General features: G+C 43.6%; 1 protein-coding gene across 1 annotated transcript; it reads right to left on the bottom strand.

Moving 5' to 3' along the window:
* Positions 1–1,568: 1,568 nt before the first annotated feature.
* Positions 1,569–21,268, bottom strand: LOC145399790 (uncharacterized). Its single transcript, XM_080272339.1, has 12 exons — positions 21,135–21,268; positions 12,789–12,961; positions 11,219–11,487; positions 10,323–10,440; positions 9,021–9,227; positions 7,627–8,577; positions 5,470–5,760; positions 4,527–4,753; positions 3,451–3,643; positions 3,026–3,109; positions 2,506–2,622; positions 1,569–1,669 (listed from the first exon to the last, which is right to left on the bottom strand). Exons 1-12 carry the CDS (start codon positions 21,266–21,268, stop codon positions 1,569–1,571), a joined length of 2,865 nt encoding a protein of 954 aa, XP_080128465.1.
* Positions 21,269–21,869: the final 601 nt, after the last annotated feature.

Genomic DNA, 21,869 nt, shown 5'->3' on the forward strand with positions numbered 1-21,869 from the left:
TGTTACACGCACGGGTATAGGAGTGACAAGCCTTTGAAGTGTAGGGTGAGAAGTGGTTGGGGGGATTTTTTTTTTTTTTTTTTTTCTAGTGGCAGTGTTTGTGAGTGCGTACGTCATACAGGGAAATATGTGGTACTATATTATCCCCTTCAGTCTGTGGACATACATGTTTTATGTTGCGTCCAAAGTTTTCCGTTTTTACCTTGGGAATCGTTATACGGTGATGGGGACAGGAAGAATCGCAGTCAGACTCCTTTACAAAGAAAGTGCTCCCCATTGCAAAATAAAAGTCAATTTGTAGAAAGACTTACAAGAAGCACTCGTCGTTTGATTGCTGGGTTAATGGGCATACTATTCACCTATACCTGCGTAAATGAAACCAGACAGACCGCACCGTTATCGTGTTCCAAAAACTCGTCTATTTGTTGTCAGGCACCTAATCCCAGGGTTCAACCAGGGAACTCCAAGCTCCTCTCACCATTACTAGGCTCCACTTCCCTTACTCTCGCCTGTCCACGCCGCCCTTCCATCACAAACTCTTCCACATCTTTCCATCTCTTTCTCGGTTCCTCTTCTCTTGCCAGCCTTTTCTCGATGTCAGGTTTAAGAATATGACCGCTTTACCCCTTCAGTGCGATGACTTCTTTTGTTTCGTTCCTGCTACCCGTAGGTGATTTTATTTAGCATAGGAGAGAACCCTCGTAATAAAAGGGTTAAGAGCCTTGCTTGGTGGCGTCAATAGGGAAAAGATCGTAGAGCTAAGTTGGGGTCGTATTCTCATGGGTTCAGGAGGCTCCCTGGCTGATCCCCTTTAACCCGGGGACTCCACTTATATTCTGTTCTTGATATCTCCTGACGACTCAGATTATCCCAGGACTAAAAAGGCTTAGGTAAGGTTCAGTTGGATTTGTTCAGCCGGTATTAGCGCCTTGAAGTGATCCAGGCTAGAACCATCTGACCTAGATTTTACCCTCCTGCCTAGGTTGTCACCAGGTCACGAGTCACCATCAGTGCGTACAGGCTTGGTCACACAGGAAAAAGAAAACGTACCAGTACACCGGTGTAGCATGTTCACACTGAATTTGTCATATGTATTAAAATACTTTGCTCTTCGTTGATCAGGTTTCTTATCGTACTGTGTAGTTTTGCTTTTCTGTTCAATTAACCGTTATTATTTTTTAGTTTTGTTATAATGATACTTCTGCACTTGCTATGCATTTTTTCTTCGCGAATGAGTATAAGCGTTTTGTAGATGAGTAAAAAAAAGAAAATTATTTTCCATTGCCTTGTGTAAACTACAAGCAAAACTGTCTAAAAGCACAATGAAAATACTAACACAGACTCAGAACCTATATGGTTTGTCCTGCTGTGGAGGGGGTTTGTCTTTATAAATAGTGGAGAACACTGTTATCGGCGGTTCATACCACCAGAGCATCATTATATCACCCAGTTTGGCACACCGTTCAAGAATTTTTATTTTTATCACAATAAAAAGGGCGAGGGAAACGCGGATAGTTTACAGTAGGTACTGTTAAAAATTAAATAAAGTACGCGTTTTCTCTGCTGCCTTAGGTGGGAGTGAAGAGGGGTGACTCAAGTACGTGTATGACGCCGTTTGACGCTGTGATGTCTGCAAAGGAGACAAGCACACCGTTCACCGTCACTCTGTCTGCAATGGAGAAATAGCCTGGATTAGAAATGAATAAATTTACACTGTATATGCCAATACATATACTTTCAACTGTCGAATAACATTAACCTGTGAATCACTATCTAACCTTCATTAATTACTTGAACACTAGACATCTTGGTTAATGTTTACAGTTTGCCCATTACGGTTTTGGACATGAAACCTATGCTTTTTTGGTGAATTATAGCGGGACTCAATAAATTATGATATCAATTTTTGTCGAAAATAAGTAATAGGCTTATTTATAACATGGCACTATCTTCCCTGATAGGCCCGGATCACAGAAACGAGTGAAATCCAGGCTATTTTTGGCATTAACCTACCCAAACCACACTTAACCTAACCTAAACCCGTGTAATTTAACTCTAACAACGACTGTATTTCGGAAATACCGTTTTGGGGCAGCACCACTAAGCGACATGTCCTCAGGCTGGCAGTGTCAGTACATAGCAGCTACCATGTTGACATCTTTTCTAAAGTGAAATCAGATCGTCTAGTTGAAGCAGATATGAATTAAAACGTACGTCACCAATGGCATGGGTTGAGAAGTAGAGGTTTCCGAAAGCTGAACAAAATTATCTCATAAACGAAATAAATATCAAAGGCCTACGAAGGTGTTTCATAATCTGTAGTATGCATAAGGGAACGGACGCTAGAAAGCTTCCCACAGGGTTCTGTTATTACCAGATCGAGGTAAACGTAGCGGGGTGAAGCGAGGGTAGATTAAGTTATGTTAGATTGGACTACTTTAGTTTGGTTTAATTTAGGTTAGGGTAGGGTAAGTCAGGCCAGGTCAGGTCAAGTAAAATATTTACCCAGTTGAGGCGAGAGCACCGGGGTGAGGGTGAGGTTGGTGAGGGAGATGAAGGGCCAGGTGTGGGAGAAACCCACAGTGTACCAACTCCCCTCTACCACGTGAGACAGCAGCCACTCTGAAACATGGTCAGAAAATTGTAAATATATGTTGCTCTTGTGCAAGACTCATCTGGACGTGAACCCGGTGGACTGCAGGCTGAAATTGCCTCTTCCCCTGCAAATCCACCATTTTCTTTTGGGAAGAGATGAAGGGATCCAAGAGACGTTCACATAACCAGGAGGTGAAGCCTTCTAATTACATCGGTGCCACCAGGTGAAGGTGTCTCTCCAGCACCGCAAATGTATGTTAAAAAATACAGTATATATGCAGATTGTTTTTTGTTTTTGCAGCAACATGGCGTGGGACGTATCCAGAAATTGCCACAGGTAAGCATAAAGGCAAGGAATTATCGAGAGAATGTAGAAACTGTTACTCATCATATACGTAGCAATAATAATTCTTCTCCTTTTCAGACATACCCCTGCGCGCCAGAGGGTCCTGTGGCAGTGTGGTGTTGCTGAGGGCTTCGTCAGTGGGCAGGAACACCGTTAGTGGACCAGGGCCTGTACAGGTGAGAACACTTAATTGGTATCTCTTCAGGAACACATATTTTTACTCTCTCTCTCTCTCTCTCTCTCCTTCGCTGTTCCCTACCCATTTCTCACGCATCCTACCCTTCCACCCCACTCGCAGCTATTCCTCAACACCACATAAATCTCCCAGATATCCTCAACCATCCACGCCAGTGCCTCAGGCATCCACACCCATCTGACCGTCTTACTACTCATCCATGTCTTTTCCCATCCCTCCTTCTCTCTTCTTATTCCTGACTCTTCCTTCCTATCCGTCAGTCTCTCCTCGTATCCACCTACATTCGTCACCCATCTTTAAATCCCAGACTCACTCGAGAGATAGTCCTGGAGCGTCTCGTCTTGCGCTACTATGGATGTGACTGTGGTGAGTAGCGGGGAGAGGGCCACAGTAGTAAGGATATCACCATAGGGGGCATATAGGACCCTGTCAATCACGTGCAACACCCCGTTCGTTGCCTCCTCGTCCAGGTTGGTCAGCACACTACCCCCCGCAACCCATCGCTGCTGAAGAAGGAAAGGCCAAGAGGGGCGCATACGTCAGGGTATAGAACAGGGGATCGGGGATATGGCGGAATGAGATATAATTGGAAACAGATCAATCCACCTAGTTATTTAGGACCATGGTATAGATCGTGTAGGGCAGGAACCTGAACAGGAGTTGCCCGAGACATAACCTACGTAAGTTCATTCACCGCCACAGGTTTCTCCGTATGGTACCGTAATGATGTAGGAAAGCATAAAATGAGCGAAAATAAGAGAGGCAAAGTGAAAAACAGTAGGATAAAAATGGAGATAGAAATAGCAGGAAATAGGTCTGTGGCAACTAATACTGTACTTGCTTGAATTATAAGGCGGCGAGGTAGAACAGGAGAGAGAATTAAAGTAAAGCGACCGCCACTATACTGTAGGTCCGTCCCCGTAGTAATTTAAAACCAAAGTGTATCCTGTGTGTAGGGTAGGGAGCTGAACATGAGGTAGACAGGATACAGAATTAGAGAAGAACAGAAGACAGAACACGAGACAGAATCTACAGAAAGCCACTTGCCTGTACAGGCCTATCAACATAACATTTTGCAATCAGAGTTTATCCTGTGTGTAAGGTAAAAAAAAAAAAAAATAGACTAAGAAATTAACAGAACAGGAGCCTGAACAAGAATTATGCAATCAACGTCAGCTCAATCTCCGTCAGTGGACCGTCGTAATTTAAAATCAAAATGATCCTGCTTGTAAGGCAGCGAGACAGAAAAAGTTAGGAAATTGACACAAGAAAAATGCTTTAAAAGATACAGCCAGAACATGAAACTCAACAGGAGAAATGAAAAGAAACAAAGAGAACAAGAGACACAACAGAAGACATAGATATAAGAGACAGGATCTACTCACTCACCGCCACAGGTCCGTCCACATAATAATTTAGAACCAGAGTGTATCCCGCGTGTAGGGTAGGGAGGTGGAGGCCCGGCTTGAAGGCCCCCCTGCTGGTGAACCTCCCGGGGGCGATGTGGTAGGACACGAGACGGCGCAGGAACCCGCGGTGAGACACGATCTGCTCAAGGGCGCCGGCAGGTATAGAGTCCAGGGCTTCGTTGGTAGGGGCGAATACTGTCCACGGGCCTGGGGAGGTAAGGTAGTGAGTTGCGGTTTGTGGGAATATGGGGTGCTTTGTCAGTCTGTCTGTCTGTGCATCTCTCTCTCTGCATCTGTGTATGGATATTTGTCAGAGTGTCTGCTCATCTAACCATCCATTTCAACATTTAGTCACTCAACTCTTCATCTGTTGTGCGCGTCCACCCGTCCGGCATCGCATTCAGGTACCCACTCAACATTTTCTCATTCAGCCATCAGTTCATCTGTCTTCTCATATACTCACCCATTCATCCATTAATCTATTCATCCATCCACTCATTGTCTCTGCCTTGTTCATCACGCCTTCTAGTTCTTACCATAGAGGTTTAGTCGAGGTCAGTTCTAGAGAGGCCGACCAACTCTGAATTTACTGAGGTGGAGTCTATGGATTAGAACCTGTACATCCACCCTCTCGTCCACCAGTGCTTTCACCTCCCTCTCTACGTCAGTACGTCCATCTGTTCTTCCATCAAGCAATTTCCATCTTTTCATGTACTCATTTACTCACTCACCCATCTGTTCATCTGTTCACTCTCTCTACCCTACCCTTCGTCACCTAGTCTCAGCTGTATCCTTGTGTGCATGCATCCATCCATCATTTCATTTGCCTAACTCTGCATTAATCCATCTCTATCTCTGTTCACTCATCCACCCACTCACTGATTCATCGACCCACTTATCTATTCACCTTCCAACTCACTCACCGTCGAGGTTGAGTGTGAGGTCGAGTCCGGAGAGGTCCACCAGCTCCCTGAATTTAGTGAGGTTGAGTCTGTCAATGAGGCTCAGTACATCCACTCCCACCTCCACCTCCGGCTTCCTCCACACGGTCACGCCCTCGGGTGCAACTGGAGGAGAAGGACGTGAAGGGGACTGGAACCCGCTATCCTGTGGGTAGGATGCAGCTGGAGGTACGGTTTGAGGTAGAAATAGTGGTACGGTTGGTGGCTGCGATGGTGGTGGGGGTTCTTCTCTCCGCATTGCCTTGAGGTGCTCTGGAATAAATGTGAGAAGGAATATTTTTGAGTGGGTTTGCCTGCTTTATCCCGCTAACCAATTATGATTTTTGTCCCCTGTGTCAGAGGCGAGGTCACAGGGCAAGATCAAATGTCAATGACAAATGGCATGGTCAACATAAACAACATTGATCTGACTTAAGGTTTGAGCGCAAGGCAAGAAGAAAGAATTGTGAGATTCGGTTGTAAGAACACCCATTCAGCAGGCAAGGTCACGGGACGAAGTCCCGGTCAGTGAAACATGACAAGGTCAGCATAACCAGTTTTTATCTGAGTGGTGGAAGGCTTGAGGGTAAGGCAAGGATGAACTGATTCGACTTTGAAAGCAATTTACCAGAGGTCAGGGTCATAGGGCAAAGTCAAATGTTCGACCCTATAACTCAAACAGTTTTGATTCGATTTTGACCAAACTTGGTGGAAGGGTTGAAAACCAGGTACGGTTGAAGAGATTCGTTTTGAAAACAGTACATCGAGGTAAAGGTCATAGGGTAAGGCCAACCCAGACAGCTTTGATCCAAAAGTCAAATGTTCGGTTCTTAGACCAGTTACAAAGGGCGGGTGTTGTACTCTCTCTGTGGAAATGGAGTAATTTGTTTTCAGTCCTCAAATCAGTTATTACTTTGAGGCATAATTATTTTGTGAGCCGATTTGTTTCTTCAGGCTTGTGGTTGTGGTGGCCGTACTTTTTGCCATGATCTCATCTTCATGTTGTGGTGCTCTGGAACATGATGCAGTGATTTATAATGCTGGGTGGTAACCATACAGCCCGCAAATCGATGCCTGGTGGTCAAGTGGTCCAATGGAAAGGTTCAGATCAGAAGGGATTATGAATAAGTAGTATAATTTCAGGCCCCCAAGCTTCGTATGGGGTAAAATGGAATATAACAAGTGAAATGAAGGATATTTTTTGAGTGATAGATGTTTGCTTTATTCCGATAATGGATTACTTTGAGATATTCTTGCCTCATCCACAGAAGGTCTGTCACATCCAGTGTGTGTCCCTAACTGTATTGCTCATTCAGTCACGCACTCATTGAATCCCTATACCTTTTCGAAAGATGGGGAAGAGACCATATGGTTGGTGTGATGAGAGGTGGGGGTTATTGGCAGCATGCTTGGTATGCGTTTAGGGCGTGTGTAGGGTGTGTCTGAGGTACGTGCGGTGTGCATCTACTTGACCGCGTTTCGGCGTCATGCCAGAATGGCCATATTTATGACAGAGGGGTAATGTAGGATATTAGGGTCTGCATCTGGGGCGTGTTTGCGTGTGTCTGAAGGTGAATATGGTGTGCTTCTAGTCGACTGGGTAACTGCATCGTGCTGAAATAGTTGTAAATTTGACGCTGAGGAACAGGACAGAGCACTGGGTAGTTGGCTGTACTAGGAAGGCCAGCGAGCCGGAAGAAAGTAATGCAGGCCTAAGTGCGTTACCCTAAATAACTACTTCTTTCCATTTAGAACACCACAGGGGTGGATGCCGCTATCAAGGACATCTTTTGTCATACTGTTCTGTTAACCGACTTGTTTCTTTAGTTTGGTGGATTATTTTTTTTTGTCCCTTTATGTTGAGGTGTTTTGAAATAGAGTTTGTGAAGGCATATTTTTGAGTGGAGTATGTATGTTTTACTCAGTGAACCAGTTGTTTAGATGAGTTTTTTTTTTTTTTAATCGATTTGCTTCGTTAGGTAAATTATTGAATTGTGAGCTGTATTATTATTATTATTATTATTATTCATATTAGTATTATATATTATCTTTTGTGAATCGAATTAATTGTCACTGAAATAATTTGTCTGTTCTTTGAACCGAATTACGATGATAACGACCACTTTTCACATTTTTTACCTGTATCGCTGGAGTCCCGACGAAGACTTAAAGTTGTTCCGGTGTGGTGAATGTGGTTGTGGCAGGTGTGTTCCCGCGACAGGTGTACCTCTCCCGCAGAAGGTGGTGGTGGCGGTGGTGGTGGTGGGTGGCTGTCTTCACTTCTTACTTCTATGTCCAGTATGGTGTTCTCCACGTCTGCGCCTCCCTCGTGTGTTCCCCTCTGCCCCGTTGATCCGAATACCGTGAAGAAGTTACCTGTTCCTCCGTCAGGTTTTTGCAGTGAGAGGCTCGGTAGTTGTGAGAGGCCAGGAATCTGTGGAGAGTCTGTGAGCTGTGGTAATGGAGGAAGCTGTGAGAGGCCACTGGGAAGCTGTGGTGAATCTGGAAGCTGTGGCGAAAGGATGTCTGTATCGATGTGACCCTCCTCACTCTGATCCAGCAGGGCAAAGAAATCTAGAAGCTTTTGGTCTTGAGGCTGTGGTAGCTGTTGATGTGCCTGTGAGTCATCCCGTCCCATTTCGTATGTGTGACTCGCTCCCGTACCAACCTCTCTTTCATTCATCTCATGCTTTTCCTTATCTTGTTCAGGGGCAGCAAGGCCTTTGCGCGAAGCAGTCCATTCCCTCATGTACTCTTCGAAGCTAGGAATATCGGAATCTTGGCTTTGGAGCACCTCGCCACCGTCCTCATCCGAACTGTGATCGCCGGCCGGAATGAAGCTCGAGAACGAACCATGATCCGGGATCTCATACAAACCACTGATGACGGGGGGCTTGGGGATATCAAAGACTGAAGGAAAGTCGTCTGGGATCTGCGGCGCCTCTGTCTGTACCAGGAGCGGGTTGGGGATGGTGGTGGGGTCTGTGCCGACGTCAGACTCCGGCAGGACGTCGGCTGCTAGGTGGACGACGCCATTGCTCGCTGTCAGGTTCTGGGAGAGTAGGGGGACGCCGTTGGCCGAGATGGTCCCTGTAGGTTAGATGGCGAAACGAATTATTTCATGTTATATGCACGTCGTACAGCACGTTAATTTTCCATCTTTTTGAATTTAACAATGAAAATAAAATTATACAAATCAATATTCTCTCTCTCTCTCTCTCTCTCTCACACACACACACACACACACACACACACACACACACACACACACACACACACACACACACACACACACACACACACACACACACACACACACACACACACACACACACACACACACACACACACACACACACACACACACACACACACACACACACACACACACACACACACACACACACACACACACACACACACACACACACACACACACACACACACACACACACACACACACACACACACACACACACACACACACACACACACACACACACATTCTCCACCACACCTTCTCCCTCCCTCACCTTCCACATCCCTCCTGAAGGTGACTGATGTTCCTGCCAGTGTTTTAAGTGTTCGAGCCCTCAGTAGCCCCTCGGTATACCACGCCCCCTTCAGTATGTGTCTCAGTACCAGGTCACGCCCTCGCTCCTTTTCCATCAGTAGCTCAGGCCACGAGTACCCCTTGGAGGTGATGGCTGAGTCGGGGGGCGCGAAGATGGTGAAGGTCTCTGAAGGTGAAGGAGGAAAGCAGGTGAAAAAGAGAAGGGACTGTCTTGGTGGAGAATGAAGATGGTGTACGTTTCTGAAGGAGAGGGAGACAGAAATAGCAGAAAAGAAAAATAGAGGGGTAGTCTGATTAATTTAATATGAGAAGAATGATGGTGTGGGTTTCTGAGAGTGACGGAGACCGAAATAGGTGAAAAATAGTCAGGAAATGAGGTTCATGTAATGAGGGAGAGAGAAACAATCACATTTATGTCATGGAAAGATGAGTACAAACATGTCACTTTAAAAAAATCAGGATCAGGTCATCGATGGTACGAGGGAATGAGATTCATATACTGTACAATTAAAATAATTGAAAAAATATGATTCATGTAACTGAGTGGAATAGCCCATTCAATGATGGTGGTGTCCGGTGGAAAGGTTATAGTGTAGGTTTTTGGAGGAGGGAGAAAGAAAAATTGCTGAATACTGTCAGAGGGAAAACCTAAGAGACTCATTAAGAAAAATCAGGATGACATCACACACAGAGGAAATACTCAGTTCCCTGTCATGAGAGGGTGGATAGTATATACATTTTATCGAAGGTGGAAAAAATCAGTCATGTCGAACATATGAAGATTCACGTTATAGAAATAATCATATTGTACACATAAATGGTTATAGTTTCTGAAGGCAAGGGAGAGAATAATTAGCGAGTAAAGTCGAAGTGAGATAACTAGGGGCAAATCTTAAAAAACAAAGCTTCGTGTTCATTGATATGGATTAAGCATATTATTCCTTGCACACAAAAGGTAGAATGTTCTTTATATAACAAGGTAGAACATTAAGTATTTTTGCACACAACAGGTAGTATATTCAACGTTAGAGCACAGAACAGGGGTATTATTCAACACTGATTCACAGAACAGGTAGACTATTCCGATTACAGAACAAAGTAGATTATTCCATTTAAATTTACAACAGAGTACATGACATACATAAAGGCTAGAATGATCGATTTTGATGTACAGAAAGAGGCACATTATTCTACGTCGACGCACAAAACGGGTAGAATTTTTGTAGTACAGAAACACTTAGATTATTTAATGTTGACTCACCAGGCAAGCTGAGGTCGAGAACAGGTAGGAGGGTGTTGATGCGAGAGAATCCCTGGCCACTTGACACCAACACCGTCTTTATGTCTCCTATTGGCTCCTTCAGTACTGATTCCACTACCTGTAAGGGGCAGGCGGGTGGGTGGTTAGCCGTGGGAGTTGCTAAGATAGGGATGGTAATGAAGGGCAAATTGAGGCAGGTGGACAGGTAGATGGCTAGGTGGTTAGATGGGTGCTGAGATTACCTGTAGTTTGGGTAGTGAGGAGCAACATGTAGGTCGGTGTATGGTTAAGGTTGGTGGTGGTGGGGGGAAAAACTGAAACAGTGTGGGTAGTGAAGAGTAAACTGAGGGAGACGGACTGGGTCAAGTTAGGACAGATTAGGAGAGGTTAGGTGTGTGCTGGGATAGAGGTTATGTGGGTGACAGGTTAGATGGGCAGAAAGGGTGTTTGGTGGAGGTTTAAATTAAGTGGATATTTAAAAATAAACTTAAAGTGAGTGGACTGGTAGGTGCTAGATGGGTGCTGGTGGGAATGTGTTGAGATTAGGTTGGTAGTGAAGAGCAGATCAAGGGAGAAATTAAATACCTAGAGATGGGATAGTCTGGGAGAGGTTTGGTGGGTGTTGGAGAAGTTAGGTGGGTACACAGAACTTAAAGTTTATAAGGAACTGTAAATCATAGTTACGGCAGGGAGTGAATCGTTTTTTTTTTTTATGTCTTGAAAATGTGTGAAGGACAGAATACTCCTGAACAATGGCTTTATTCATATAACTTAAAACAGAGAAGTAATGGTAAGGTGTGTGTGTGTGTGTGTGTGTGTGTGTGTGTGTGTGTGTGTGTGTGTGTGTGTGTGTGTGTGTGTGTGTGCGCGCGTGTGTGTGTGCTTTTCGTCCTGACCTGTATGGTACCATGATTAAAGGGCAGATCCCCCCTGGAGACCGTAGCCCCGTTTACGAACACCGCCCCGTCGTACACATTGAACCTCAGCTTAGGCCCCAGGGAGGTCACGAAGGTCGACTCGTTGGTGACCTCGGGAGCCGGCTGACCTCGCAGGGGGATAAGGTGGTAGGCTAGGTCATTGCCCCTGGAGAGGTAGCGAAGGGCACGTCGAGTCAGTCGGGAGAAGGCCGCCTCGGAGGGAGCTAAGACGATGTATGGGCCGTTTTCTGTTCGAGAAGATTGGGGTTGTGGGGAGTTGAGTAAGGGAAAGGGTGAGGGAGTGATTCTCTGATTGATTGATTGACTGAATGAGTGAGTGAATGTTTGGGTGAGTGAGTGCTAGACTGATTGCCTTACCAGTGAGTGAGGTTCTGGGTGAGTGCGTGTCTGACAGGTGAGGGGAAGGCTGAGTGAATGGGCGAGTGAATGAGTGAATGGACGAGTGAGTGAATGCATAGGTACGTGGTTGAGTGAATGAGAAAATGAGTGTGTGACTGAGTGAGTGGCTGAGTGGGTGAGTAAATGTGTGATTAATTGACTGATTGACAAGGACGAGTCTTCGGCCACAACAAGACAGCCACCAATTGATAGGTTGATTGTGCGATTGACTGATTAATGGAATGATTATTTGATTGAGTATACAAGTGATTAATTGGTTGTTTATTTGTCTGGTTGGTTAGTTGCTTGTTTGTTGCACTGATTGATTGGTTGCTTGATTTTATTATGGGTGGTTACTTGACTGACTGACTGATTAATTGGTCCCATCCTGCCTAACATTCGGTTGGGGTGGAGTTCTCCTTTTGTGCATATTTTCGTTCTCCTATGTCAAAGACTCCGGTAACATTTCTCATCTTTTCTGTGTTATCATCCTGTTCATTTTCACACAGTGCTTTCCTTTTCATTCACTTCACTTGATATGGGCCACACCACCTTCACACCAGGAGTACACCACCCACCCACCTACACCACCCCCAAACCTATACCACCCTCCCACCTACACCACCCTCCCACCTACACCACCCTCACACCTAAACCACCCTCTCACCTGCACAACAGGAGGTGGGTGACACTATGGGTCCCCCACCTCCCGTTCCAGGCTCTTCACTGGTTCCATCTCTGTGCAAAGTTTCGTTTTGCTAGGTAGAAAACCAGGGAGGACACACACACACACACACACACACACACACACACACACACACACACACACACACACACACACACACACACACACACACACACACACACACACACACACACACACACACACACACACACACACACACACACACACACACACACACACACACACACACACACACACACACACACACACACACACACACACACACACACACACACACACACACACACACACACACACACACACACACACACACACACACACACACACACACACACACACACACACACACACACACACACACACCTCGTAATATATAAGCTATATCTGTACACGTACATAGTTCTCTGTGTATATACATCATCCATCCTTCCATCCACCAGTTACCTCCCGAGATGAGATAGTTGAGTAGGCCAGATGTCTCCAGCAGCACCAGCAGGGTAGTAAGCCCCTCTCGCTGTAAGGTGGCTACTATCCCATCCTCGGGGGTGGAGGAGAGGCGGAACAGGGTGGCGAACCGGTCAATGGAGGTCAGGGGGTCACTCCGGGGCTCTGGGGGGCTGAGGTATGGGAGTGAGAGGGTTAGGTTCATATCAAAGTTGGCTGAGGAGGCTTTCTATATCTTTTCACATTAACTTGGCCCTGATTTTTCTTCTCTTGAAGTTTATTTTACATAACTCCCTAGCAAAAGATTGAACAGCTCTGTTTCTTTTCCATAGCACTACTTCGTGAGTTGTATTACATTTTAGTGATAATTTATTGTTACAGCCCAATACTCAAGGAGATAAAGTAGTTTTAGAGCAAGTTAAAGTGAAAAGAGTATATCACTTCCTTCGCAATTTATCTTGGATGCCACACCTCCTCATTCATTTGCTTGTTCTTTATGTCTTTATAATATCGGCAATTCGACATAGTTCGTATAAATATCAAAGATGCGATAATTCAGGTACCATATATGTAGAAATGCCATGGCGAGGATGAGGTGCTTGAGAGGCTCCTAGGGTGACGAGAATACGTGCCTTTGAGTCGTAGGTAAGAGGAATAAGAGCAGGAGAGGGAAATGTGAGAGCTTAACCCCTCCAGCCAGAGAACGTAAATGTTTTTGTACCACCGGACGGTTGTATTCAGGTTTGGAAAGATCTGTGGTAGTGAAGGTTACGAGCATAATGAAATTTGTGCTCATGTAGTGCAACAACTCCAGCCTAAGGTGCACATGATAGTCTGAAGTTTCCAATAATGAAATAAAAATCACGTCATCGTAGTGATAGGGTTAATGAAAAGTGTTGATTTCAATGTGCCGTTAAGTGTGCAGATAAAATATTTTGTTCACATGTGAAAATTACAAATATGCGTTCCATCTGTGGGTATAATTACTCCATCATTTAGTATTTCGCCATAGCACAACACCATCTTTGTCCCTACACTTCCTCCTGGCTGACCTATCATTTCCTCCCAGCAGTTCAGCAAATATATTCTCTGACAGCCCTACTGAGGCGGCGAGCTGGGTGTGTTTTATACGACCATTTGCAGAGCCTCAGCATGGGGGTGTATAGTCTACTCGTCGTTGCATTAACTAACGTGTATTTGATCAAGTATGGGACGATTTCATTCTGTTGAAATTGTAATAGTCAAAGAGCGTTAATTTTGTCACCATTAACTGATTCATTCATTTTCACGTTTTCTTTAATATTTTTTGGTGGGAGCATGAGAATGTTTGTAAAACTATAGAGCAACCTATGGAACAGTGCAATGCTTCACACGTGGTGAAAGACTAATAACGTTGATGTATTGATAGTTCAGATACTGATTTAGCATGAAATGGGACTATTGTCTGCAGTTCATTGCTCATACATTGGCAAATGTCATGCATGTTGTGGCTGAAATTACGATGGTCACTGGTCGTCTCACCATAAACCGTCATCATTATTATTATCATTGTCATTCGAGCCTTATTGCCCACTGCTATCGACGAAGTGGACAGGAGTTAGAAAGCAGGCATACACGAGAAAAAAAAAATCTAGTGAAATGGGCCACATATCCATTCATTTAGCCATTTGAAAAACAATGCCTGTTATTTGGAACCACCCAGCAGGCTGAACTTTCCACCGTAAGTTTCACCCGAATATGTTGCAACGCTCTTGAGGTGGAGCCATTCCTTCCACACCTAATTTTACACTTTCATGGTTGCGTCTTATTATATTTAATTCAAGCTAATACAAGCCACGATGGCTAAATGGCTAGCATCGCTGACTGCGCCAGGGTTCGAATCCTGGTGCAGGCAGCTGGCGTCACTTGACTCAGGTGTCCGTCCACCTCTTGTGGGTTGGTAGGTAAAATGAGTACGAAGGGTAACACCTGAGGGAGGCACTAACTGTTATAACCTACATGATACAGTGGCCATGTATTTCAGGACATTGGGTGAAAATCCCTTCACAGGCTCAAAAGCCTAAGATACGGAGATGAGCACCGCGGCTAAGCGCTTCATGGTAGTTACCCCACCTTATCTGTGCCTTAATACAAGAGAAATGAATTTAGTTGAGAGTAGGTTATAGGACCGTGTTAGTTAATACTGGAAATATCAACCGTCTCATGGTCGGGACAAATCCAGTATTCTTTTCCACTAGCTCCAGATGATTATATTCAGCTGAGTGGATGATGGATCCTGATCGTGCCTTGTCAGTTCTGTTGCTGCTTCATCTGCCTTACCTTCGCTTCCTTACACTGTAACATATCAAGCCATCTCGTCTTTCCACGCCTTCTCCCACCGTTATACCCACGCACACAAACCCATTTCATCATCCTAGTTTTGCCTGTTGTCCCTGTGACCATACCTTCTAAGCACATTTTTCAGTCCCTTTCATCAAGTACCTCTTCACTAACAGAGTGCTCTTCCGAGGTGAATATAATTTGCCTTGGAGGTAACAAGGAAAAAAAAAGTTAAAGTTATCAAGTAAAATGTTAATGGAAACGATAATCTGACATTTATCAACAGCTCCTTTAAAGTCCTTCTAATCAGCCGTGGACGTGTTTTAAGATATGGAAAACACCTTAAAAAACTCAACCAGTGATTTAATTCCTTCAAAAGCACTGACTTATTTTTTTCATTCGTTTTACCACCAGACGATTTCATTCAACTTAGAACAAACCGCTTGTAGTGAAGGTGTTGATGAAGGCTGTCTCTGACCCTTCTATTTTGAAAAGTATGTCATCGTAGTGAAGGGATAATAATTTGTACGAGGAGCAGACATGACTATAAAAATATTAAGTTTTGTATTGGAGGACTTACCATCATCCACTCACTTGATGTAATGCTACCTACTTCTTCCTTCATCATTGTTTTTCTGTGTCAGCCTTCCACTCTTCCTATTTCTCCCATCTTTCCTGTCACTTTTTGGTACTCTTCTTTCCTTTCCAGGTGGCTTTACATTGAGTGACAAGCCTAATGATTTCCTATAAGCTAGGAAATCATTTACAGTGCTGGGTGGTAACCATTTTACCAACCCACACATGTTCCCTACGTGTCAGCAAGTGGGTTGGCGAAGGGTTAGTGCCCTTTTCCAGTATAACAACTAACTAAGAGTCAAACGGCCACTCCTTACGGGATTATGGCGTCTGGCTATTGATAGACATAAGAGATACGTAATGAGCGTAAAAAGAAGACAGAAAAATAGGAAGGAAGAGAGAGAGAGAGAGAGAGAGAGAGAGAGAGAGAGAGTAAACGATAAGTGGAGATAATTCCCCCTGAAGCGGGAGTTGGGTCGAAGGTCTGTAAAAGTCAGGGGGTCATGGGGTCTTTCATGCCTCAGGGGAGAAGAGTTAGTAAATAAACAAACAAGCCAGTAAATAAATAAATAAATAATAAAGTAAGCAAAATTATCAGACGAATTATTAGCCTCTCTTGACCGGGGCGAGAAAAATATGCAGCTAGATAAATAAGTGAATAGATAAGTATATAAATAAATAAATAGAATAATAAATAAGAAGTTCAGTTACGAGGTGAAGGAATTACAATATTGAATAAGCGGACTAATGTTAGACAGAAGATTTTGGAGTTCCACCTGCCATCGTAAAAGAAAAAAAAAACATTGATGAGTGTATAAAAACAAATAAATAATAAGCGAAGTGAAAAGCATAAAACAAAGGAAAAAATGGATACAGTTAATAGATAAATGTAATTCAGAAGGTCACGGGGTTTTTCACGACTAAATATACTGGCAGCAAAAAATTGTATTCACATTGGTGATATATGAAAATTATATCAGATAATCAAAACACACACACACACACACACACACACACACACACACACACACACACACACACACACACACACACACACACACACACACACACAGGAAAGTATAATTTAAGTTGCCATTCAATCCTGCTGTATGCTGTTTACTATATTTTTGCTACCGCCAGACGATTTTATTCAGGTGCAGGAAACCCCTCCCAGGGAACGAATGGTTATTGTCTGCCTCATTACACCCAGTTCAGAATCCGGTATTTGTTAATTAAATCACCCCTTCACCCTCGTGACGTCCTTTCTACCTTCATTTCATTCCTGCTATTCCAGACGATTGAATTCATTCATCTTGGGAGGGAGGATAGCATATAGCCTTCATTAACCCACTTAACTATGAGACATATTCTATAAATAGATATGAAAAATCGTATGGTTATGGCCTCATTAAAAAGGAAATGATGCCATTGGATTGAAGAGGGAAAGATGACAGCCTCAAGTAAGAGACAATCTGAGAAAGAGGCAAAGAAGGCAAAGAAATACCTGAGGGAGCACAGAAACAAGAAAATGGTGATTAGTGAATGAAAGTGCAAGGGAAAGCAGGGAAAGTACTGTATGGATAACGGAAGATGAATGGACGAGAAGATGACGGTGCACGGAAGGTGAGAGTGTAAAGAAAACCCAGAAAAATATTGCAAACTGAACATAAGAATTTAGGGAAACTAGAACTAGGGTACAATAAATGAAGCAGTAAAGGAAAGCCAAAAGAATGCTCTACTAAATGAAGGAATACAGGAAAACAAGATAAAAATGATTAGGAAGTGAAAAGAATATAGGAAAAACAGAAACAGTGTCAAGGGAAAAGAAAGGAATGTATTGGTGAGAAACACCTGGGATGATGTTGCAAGCTGTCAGAGTGTGTAAAATTATACACACACACTCATGCATAGTGGTAAGACGGGTCGATAATAACATGATTTAGTAATTGCCTTGGATAAACAGCCGTCGTAAAACCAGACACCGTTCAGCTTACTGTCGATATATACTGTGTATGTATATATATATATATATATATATATATATATATATATATATATATATTATAGGTACAGTCGTAGAGTGTGCGTTTTCGTACATGGGAGAACAAAGGTTTGCGCCCCAACAAGGTCATAAACTTTGGGAGTGTTCATGCGGCCACGTACTACTTTGGCAGACATAAGGGGTGCTATGGTTGAACCAGTGTCGCATACAGTAAAGTATGCTTGCACCCAGTCAGCTTGCACGGGCCAATTACACTTGGTTCACAGACTTCACACACATCCAAAGCCACTCCAACATTACAGTCACACTTACAAGCACTTCTCACCCTACATGCAATCTCTACCAGACCGCCTAAGCCACTTGGTTGAGATACATAGGCTGTATCGTCCCCAGTTCGTTTGGGATAGGCCAGTCTTGCAGTGGATACTCAAATGGCTGATGATGGTGATGATATATATATATAAATGAGTCGCATTGTGTGTTTCTTTATATATATATATATATATATATATATATATATATATATATATATATATATATATATATATATAAATGAGCCGCATTGTTTGTTTCTTTATATATTCATACATACATACATATATATATATATATATATATATATATATATATATATATATATATTATAATCTACACACACACACACACACACACACACACACACACACACACACACACACACACACACTCAAGTGTTCTGTATTTATACCATGTACCATGCAAGGGGAGAGGGTCGGGTATCGGTTGAGGTGTAAACATTATGCAAACTACCACAGATTTGGTAGAGGCGGGGCAGACCTCAGGATGCCTTGTGAGTGGCCACCCTCTGATTAACACGCAGCGCGCCATGATAGCTTCACCAATATTTAATCCACGCCATTCATAGTTCCGCCAGTTTTAATGTTCCTTCCTCCCCACGTTTTTGTATTTACTTGTGTATTAAGGCTGCAGGAGTAATATACTTGACTCCCACAGCATGAGTTCGGTACACGATTAGGCTACATTCTTCTTGTTCTTGTTCTTGGAAAAAAAAAAAAGTTTGAGTTAAGACTGTACCCTACCCTTACCGGCCAGACCAACACCACCTAGCCTATCTGCACAGAATGTATAACCCCCCACCTTACTGCACCACCCACTACCATCACAACCCATCCCGCCCACTCCACCCTTTTTCCGCTCCCCCTCCTCATACCGAATTAGACACAAAATTCTCGCCTCATTTATTCTGTTCGTTCTCTCAAGGTGTACACGTTTTCTGCTGCACCACCCGCCACAATACCAGCCCGTCTTGGCTACTCTCCCTCTGCCCACTTCATCTATTTTCGGTCCCCCATCGCATATATTGGAAAAATGTCTGATTTGCATATTACCCTCCCGCCTACAACGTCCTTCTCCGCATGGTCTACTTCTCCTGCTGTGCCCCACCACGACCAACAACCCTCCCACAACCCTCTGACCACCCCAGCTATTTCTGCCAGGATGTGGTTAATATACGAACGACTCTTACGGCTACCGTCCTCATCCACACCACACCATGTTCCATATTCAGCCACAACACATAAGCTTCTGCATAGTTTTAAATTTCCCTCAGTCACAAGATGCATTTGCCATTCTCCTTTCATTTTTAGTACTGCTGCATTTTCATCTGTCTTTATTCACAGCACATTACTTTCCTTATCTATACACATGATATTACACATGGTATTTTCTTTGTTTTTTCTTTCTTGTTTTTCTTTTTTTTTTTAATTGTTTTCATCTCTCCTCGTCCCCAACACGCCATTTTCCTTACCCACATCCACGACACATAAACTTTTCCTTATCTTCTCTCGTCCTACTCACCAGGCACTGTTATCACTTTGCTATCTCGCCTTCTCTCACCCAGCACTACCATATTTTACAACTTTTTCCCGTCCTCGCTCCGTATAACTCGTATGTGTTCATTCATCCAATCTATTCACACATTACAACACACTACAGTTTTCTTAGTTTTCATCTCTCTCTCTCTCTCTCTCTCTCTCAAGATACAGTTGTCACTCTTTATCACTCCTGTCCCCCCCAGAGACCCAGTTCTGTATTATTGTTTTATGCTAATGGTTCTCAGTACGCTATATTTTCTCCCCCCCCCTCTCTCTCTCTCTCTCTCTCTCTCTCTCTCACACACACACACACACACACACACACACACACACACACACACACACACACACACACACACACACACACACACACACACACACACACACACACACACACACACACACACACACACACACACACACACACACACACACACACACACACACACACACACACACACACACACACACACACACACACACACACACACACACACACTATCCTTTTATCTTAATTCACCTCTTTCACCAGACGCTGTTGCCTCTCGTCTGTTCCTATCTCTTCTAACCCACGAACACTTTCACACTATTTTAAACCACAGACTACTCTGGGTTATTATCGGCTACATAAACCTGTGTAGCGTTAATTGGAATATAATGCAAAGTATTTTATTTCTCGGCTAAAAGTGAAAGCGTCACAGTTTTTTATGTAAACAGGTATATATTTTTTCTGTGGGAGGTTGCTGTGACCTATATAATACCCTCAGATGCTACCAGGAATACAGAGCTGGGAACGCCATTCGCTGTCATGGGGTTAATATTTTCATCTTTCGTCTCCCTCAATGCTGCATATATCCTTTGCTCACCTGTCCTTATCTACCCTCATCGAAGTGACCTATTTTGTTTTGTTTTGTTTATTCTCAGGCATAGCACGTCATTTTTATCATCCTTGCTACATGACACGACTGTTAGCGTGTCTCTGTTCATCCTGCCTAACACACAAGACACAGTTGCCTACTCTCTTTATCTACCCCCATCCACAAACACTCGCAGTACACCACTCCTTATCACCTGTCGTCCACGCCCTCAACACATCACACATTCTTATCTCTGTCTGTCCTTTTGAGACACAGGGTCGCATTCTTGATTGCTCAGAAGGCTTTATTGCATTTCCTCATTACAAGTTTCTTTCGGTATAAGGCACGTTGACATAGGTTTGTATGTTATTTCAATGTCAATATTGTAAAGGCATAGACATCATATAGGGAAATAGTAGCCAGTAGGGCGTAATATATCAGATAGATCACCATGGAAGAGCTGCAAGAGAGCCTCCCAAGACAATACGCTACACTTGCTTCATATTCTGGTGGGATTAGGAGGGCATGTGACCCCTCTTCATTAGTGATTTACTTGATACCTCATCCTTTTATATCCTTCTGTGTATTTTGTATAGCATTTAATATTCTCATAGTCTGTACAAATATCCTGGACGAGAATATCAACGTACCACATAAAAAAAAAAAGTCGGGAAGAAGTGCTAGAGACAATGCGACCCTTTATCTGTGTGTTGCTGACTCAGAAACAAGGTTGGTAAGATTTACTCGTGCCATATTATCCTCCTCACTAGAATGGACCCTGACAGCTTTTGCAATTACTCCGAGCGACTGAGTGGATGCATATCTGTCGCCGCTCTCGAGGACGTCCACCATTCTGCCTGTTTAATGGTAGCAGTGGTAGGGCATGGGGACGGGAGTGGACAGAATGGCGACTACGTAGATCAGTGGTTTTTGATTTTGGGGTTGAGGGGACACGTTGATGAAGTACAATAGTTCTTTTCGCCTGAACTTTGACCAGATATTCTCTCTTTCACGTAGCTTAGTGGCAGAAAATGACAAGAATATGACTTTGTGACGTTTTTATAGCACTCCTTCTTGACTAAAATCATATTGTAGTGTTACTTATTGATACAGCTGAACACTCAAGATAGGGAGGTGGAAATTTCATGCCAAGTTAAAGTACAAAGTGCACAGTTTAATTTATTCTTGCTACCCCCAGGCGGTTATATACGATTTGGGAAAGACCACTTATATTGAGTGCGTTAAGGTCAGCTATACCCAAGCCCTCCAGTTTGAAAAGTCACTCCTGTGGTTAATAAAAGCATCTGGAGATAGAAACATAGCCTCGCAGTGAAGTGGCTAACTTACTGAAGTCGTCTGTCGGTAAGAAATGAAATCGGATAGTGGTCGACATCCTGTTGGAGTTAACTCTGTCAGGATGTGGAAAATCAAAATTATATTTTTGTTTCTGCCA

Source organism: Coenobita brevimanus, chromosome 50, assembly GCF_032717465.1.
Source record: "Coenobita brevimanus isolate Jiangsu-jjx chromosome 50, ASM3271746v2, whole genome shotgun sequence".
In the NCBI taxonomy this organism is placed as follows: Eukaryota; Metazoa; Arthropoda; class Malacostraca; order Decapoda; family Coenobitidae; genus Coenobita; species Coenobita brevimanus.

Coding starts and splice junctions, on each gene's coding strand:
- LOC145399790 (XM_080272339.1), bottom strand. CDS start 21,268: ATGGTGGACGTCCTCGAGAGCGGCGACAGATATGCATCCACTCAGTCG. Junction 5,761..7,626: donor TCGGGACTCCAGCGATACAG/GTAAAAAATGTG, acceptor CATTTATTCCAG/AGCACCTCAAGGCAATGCGG. Junction 2,623..3,025: donor GGACCCTCTGGCGCGCAGGG/GTATGTCTGAAA, acceptor ACCATGTTTCAG/AGTGGCTGCTGTCTCACGTG.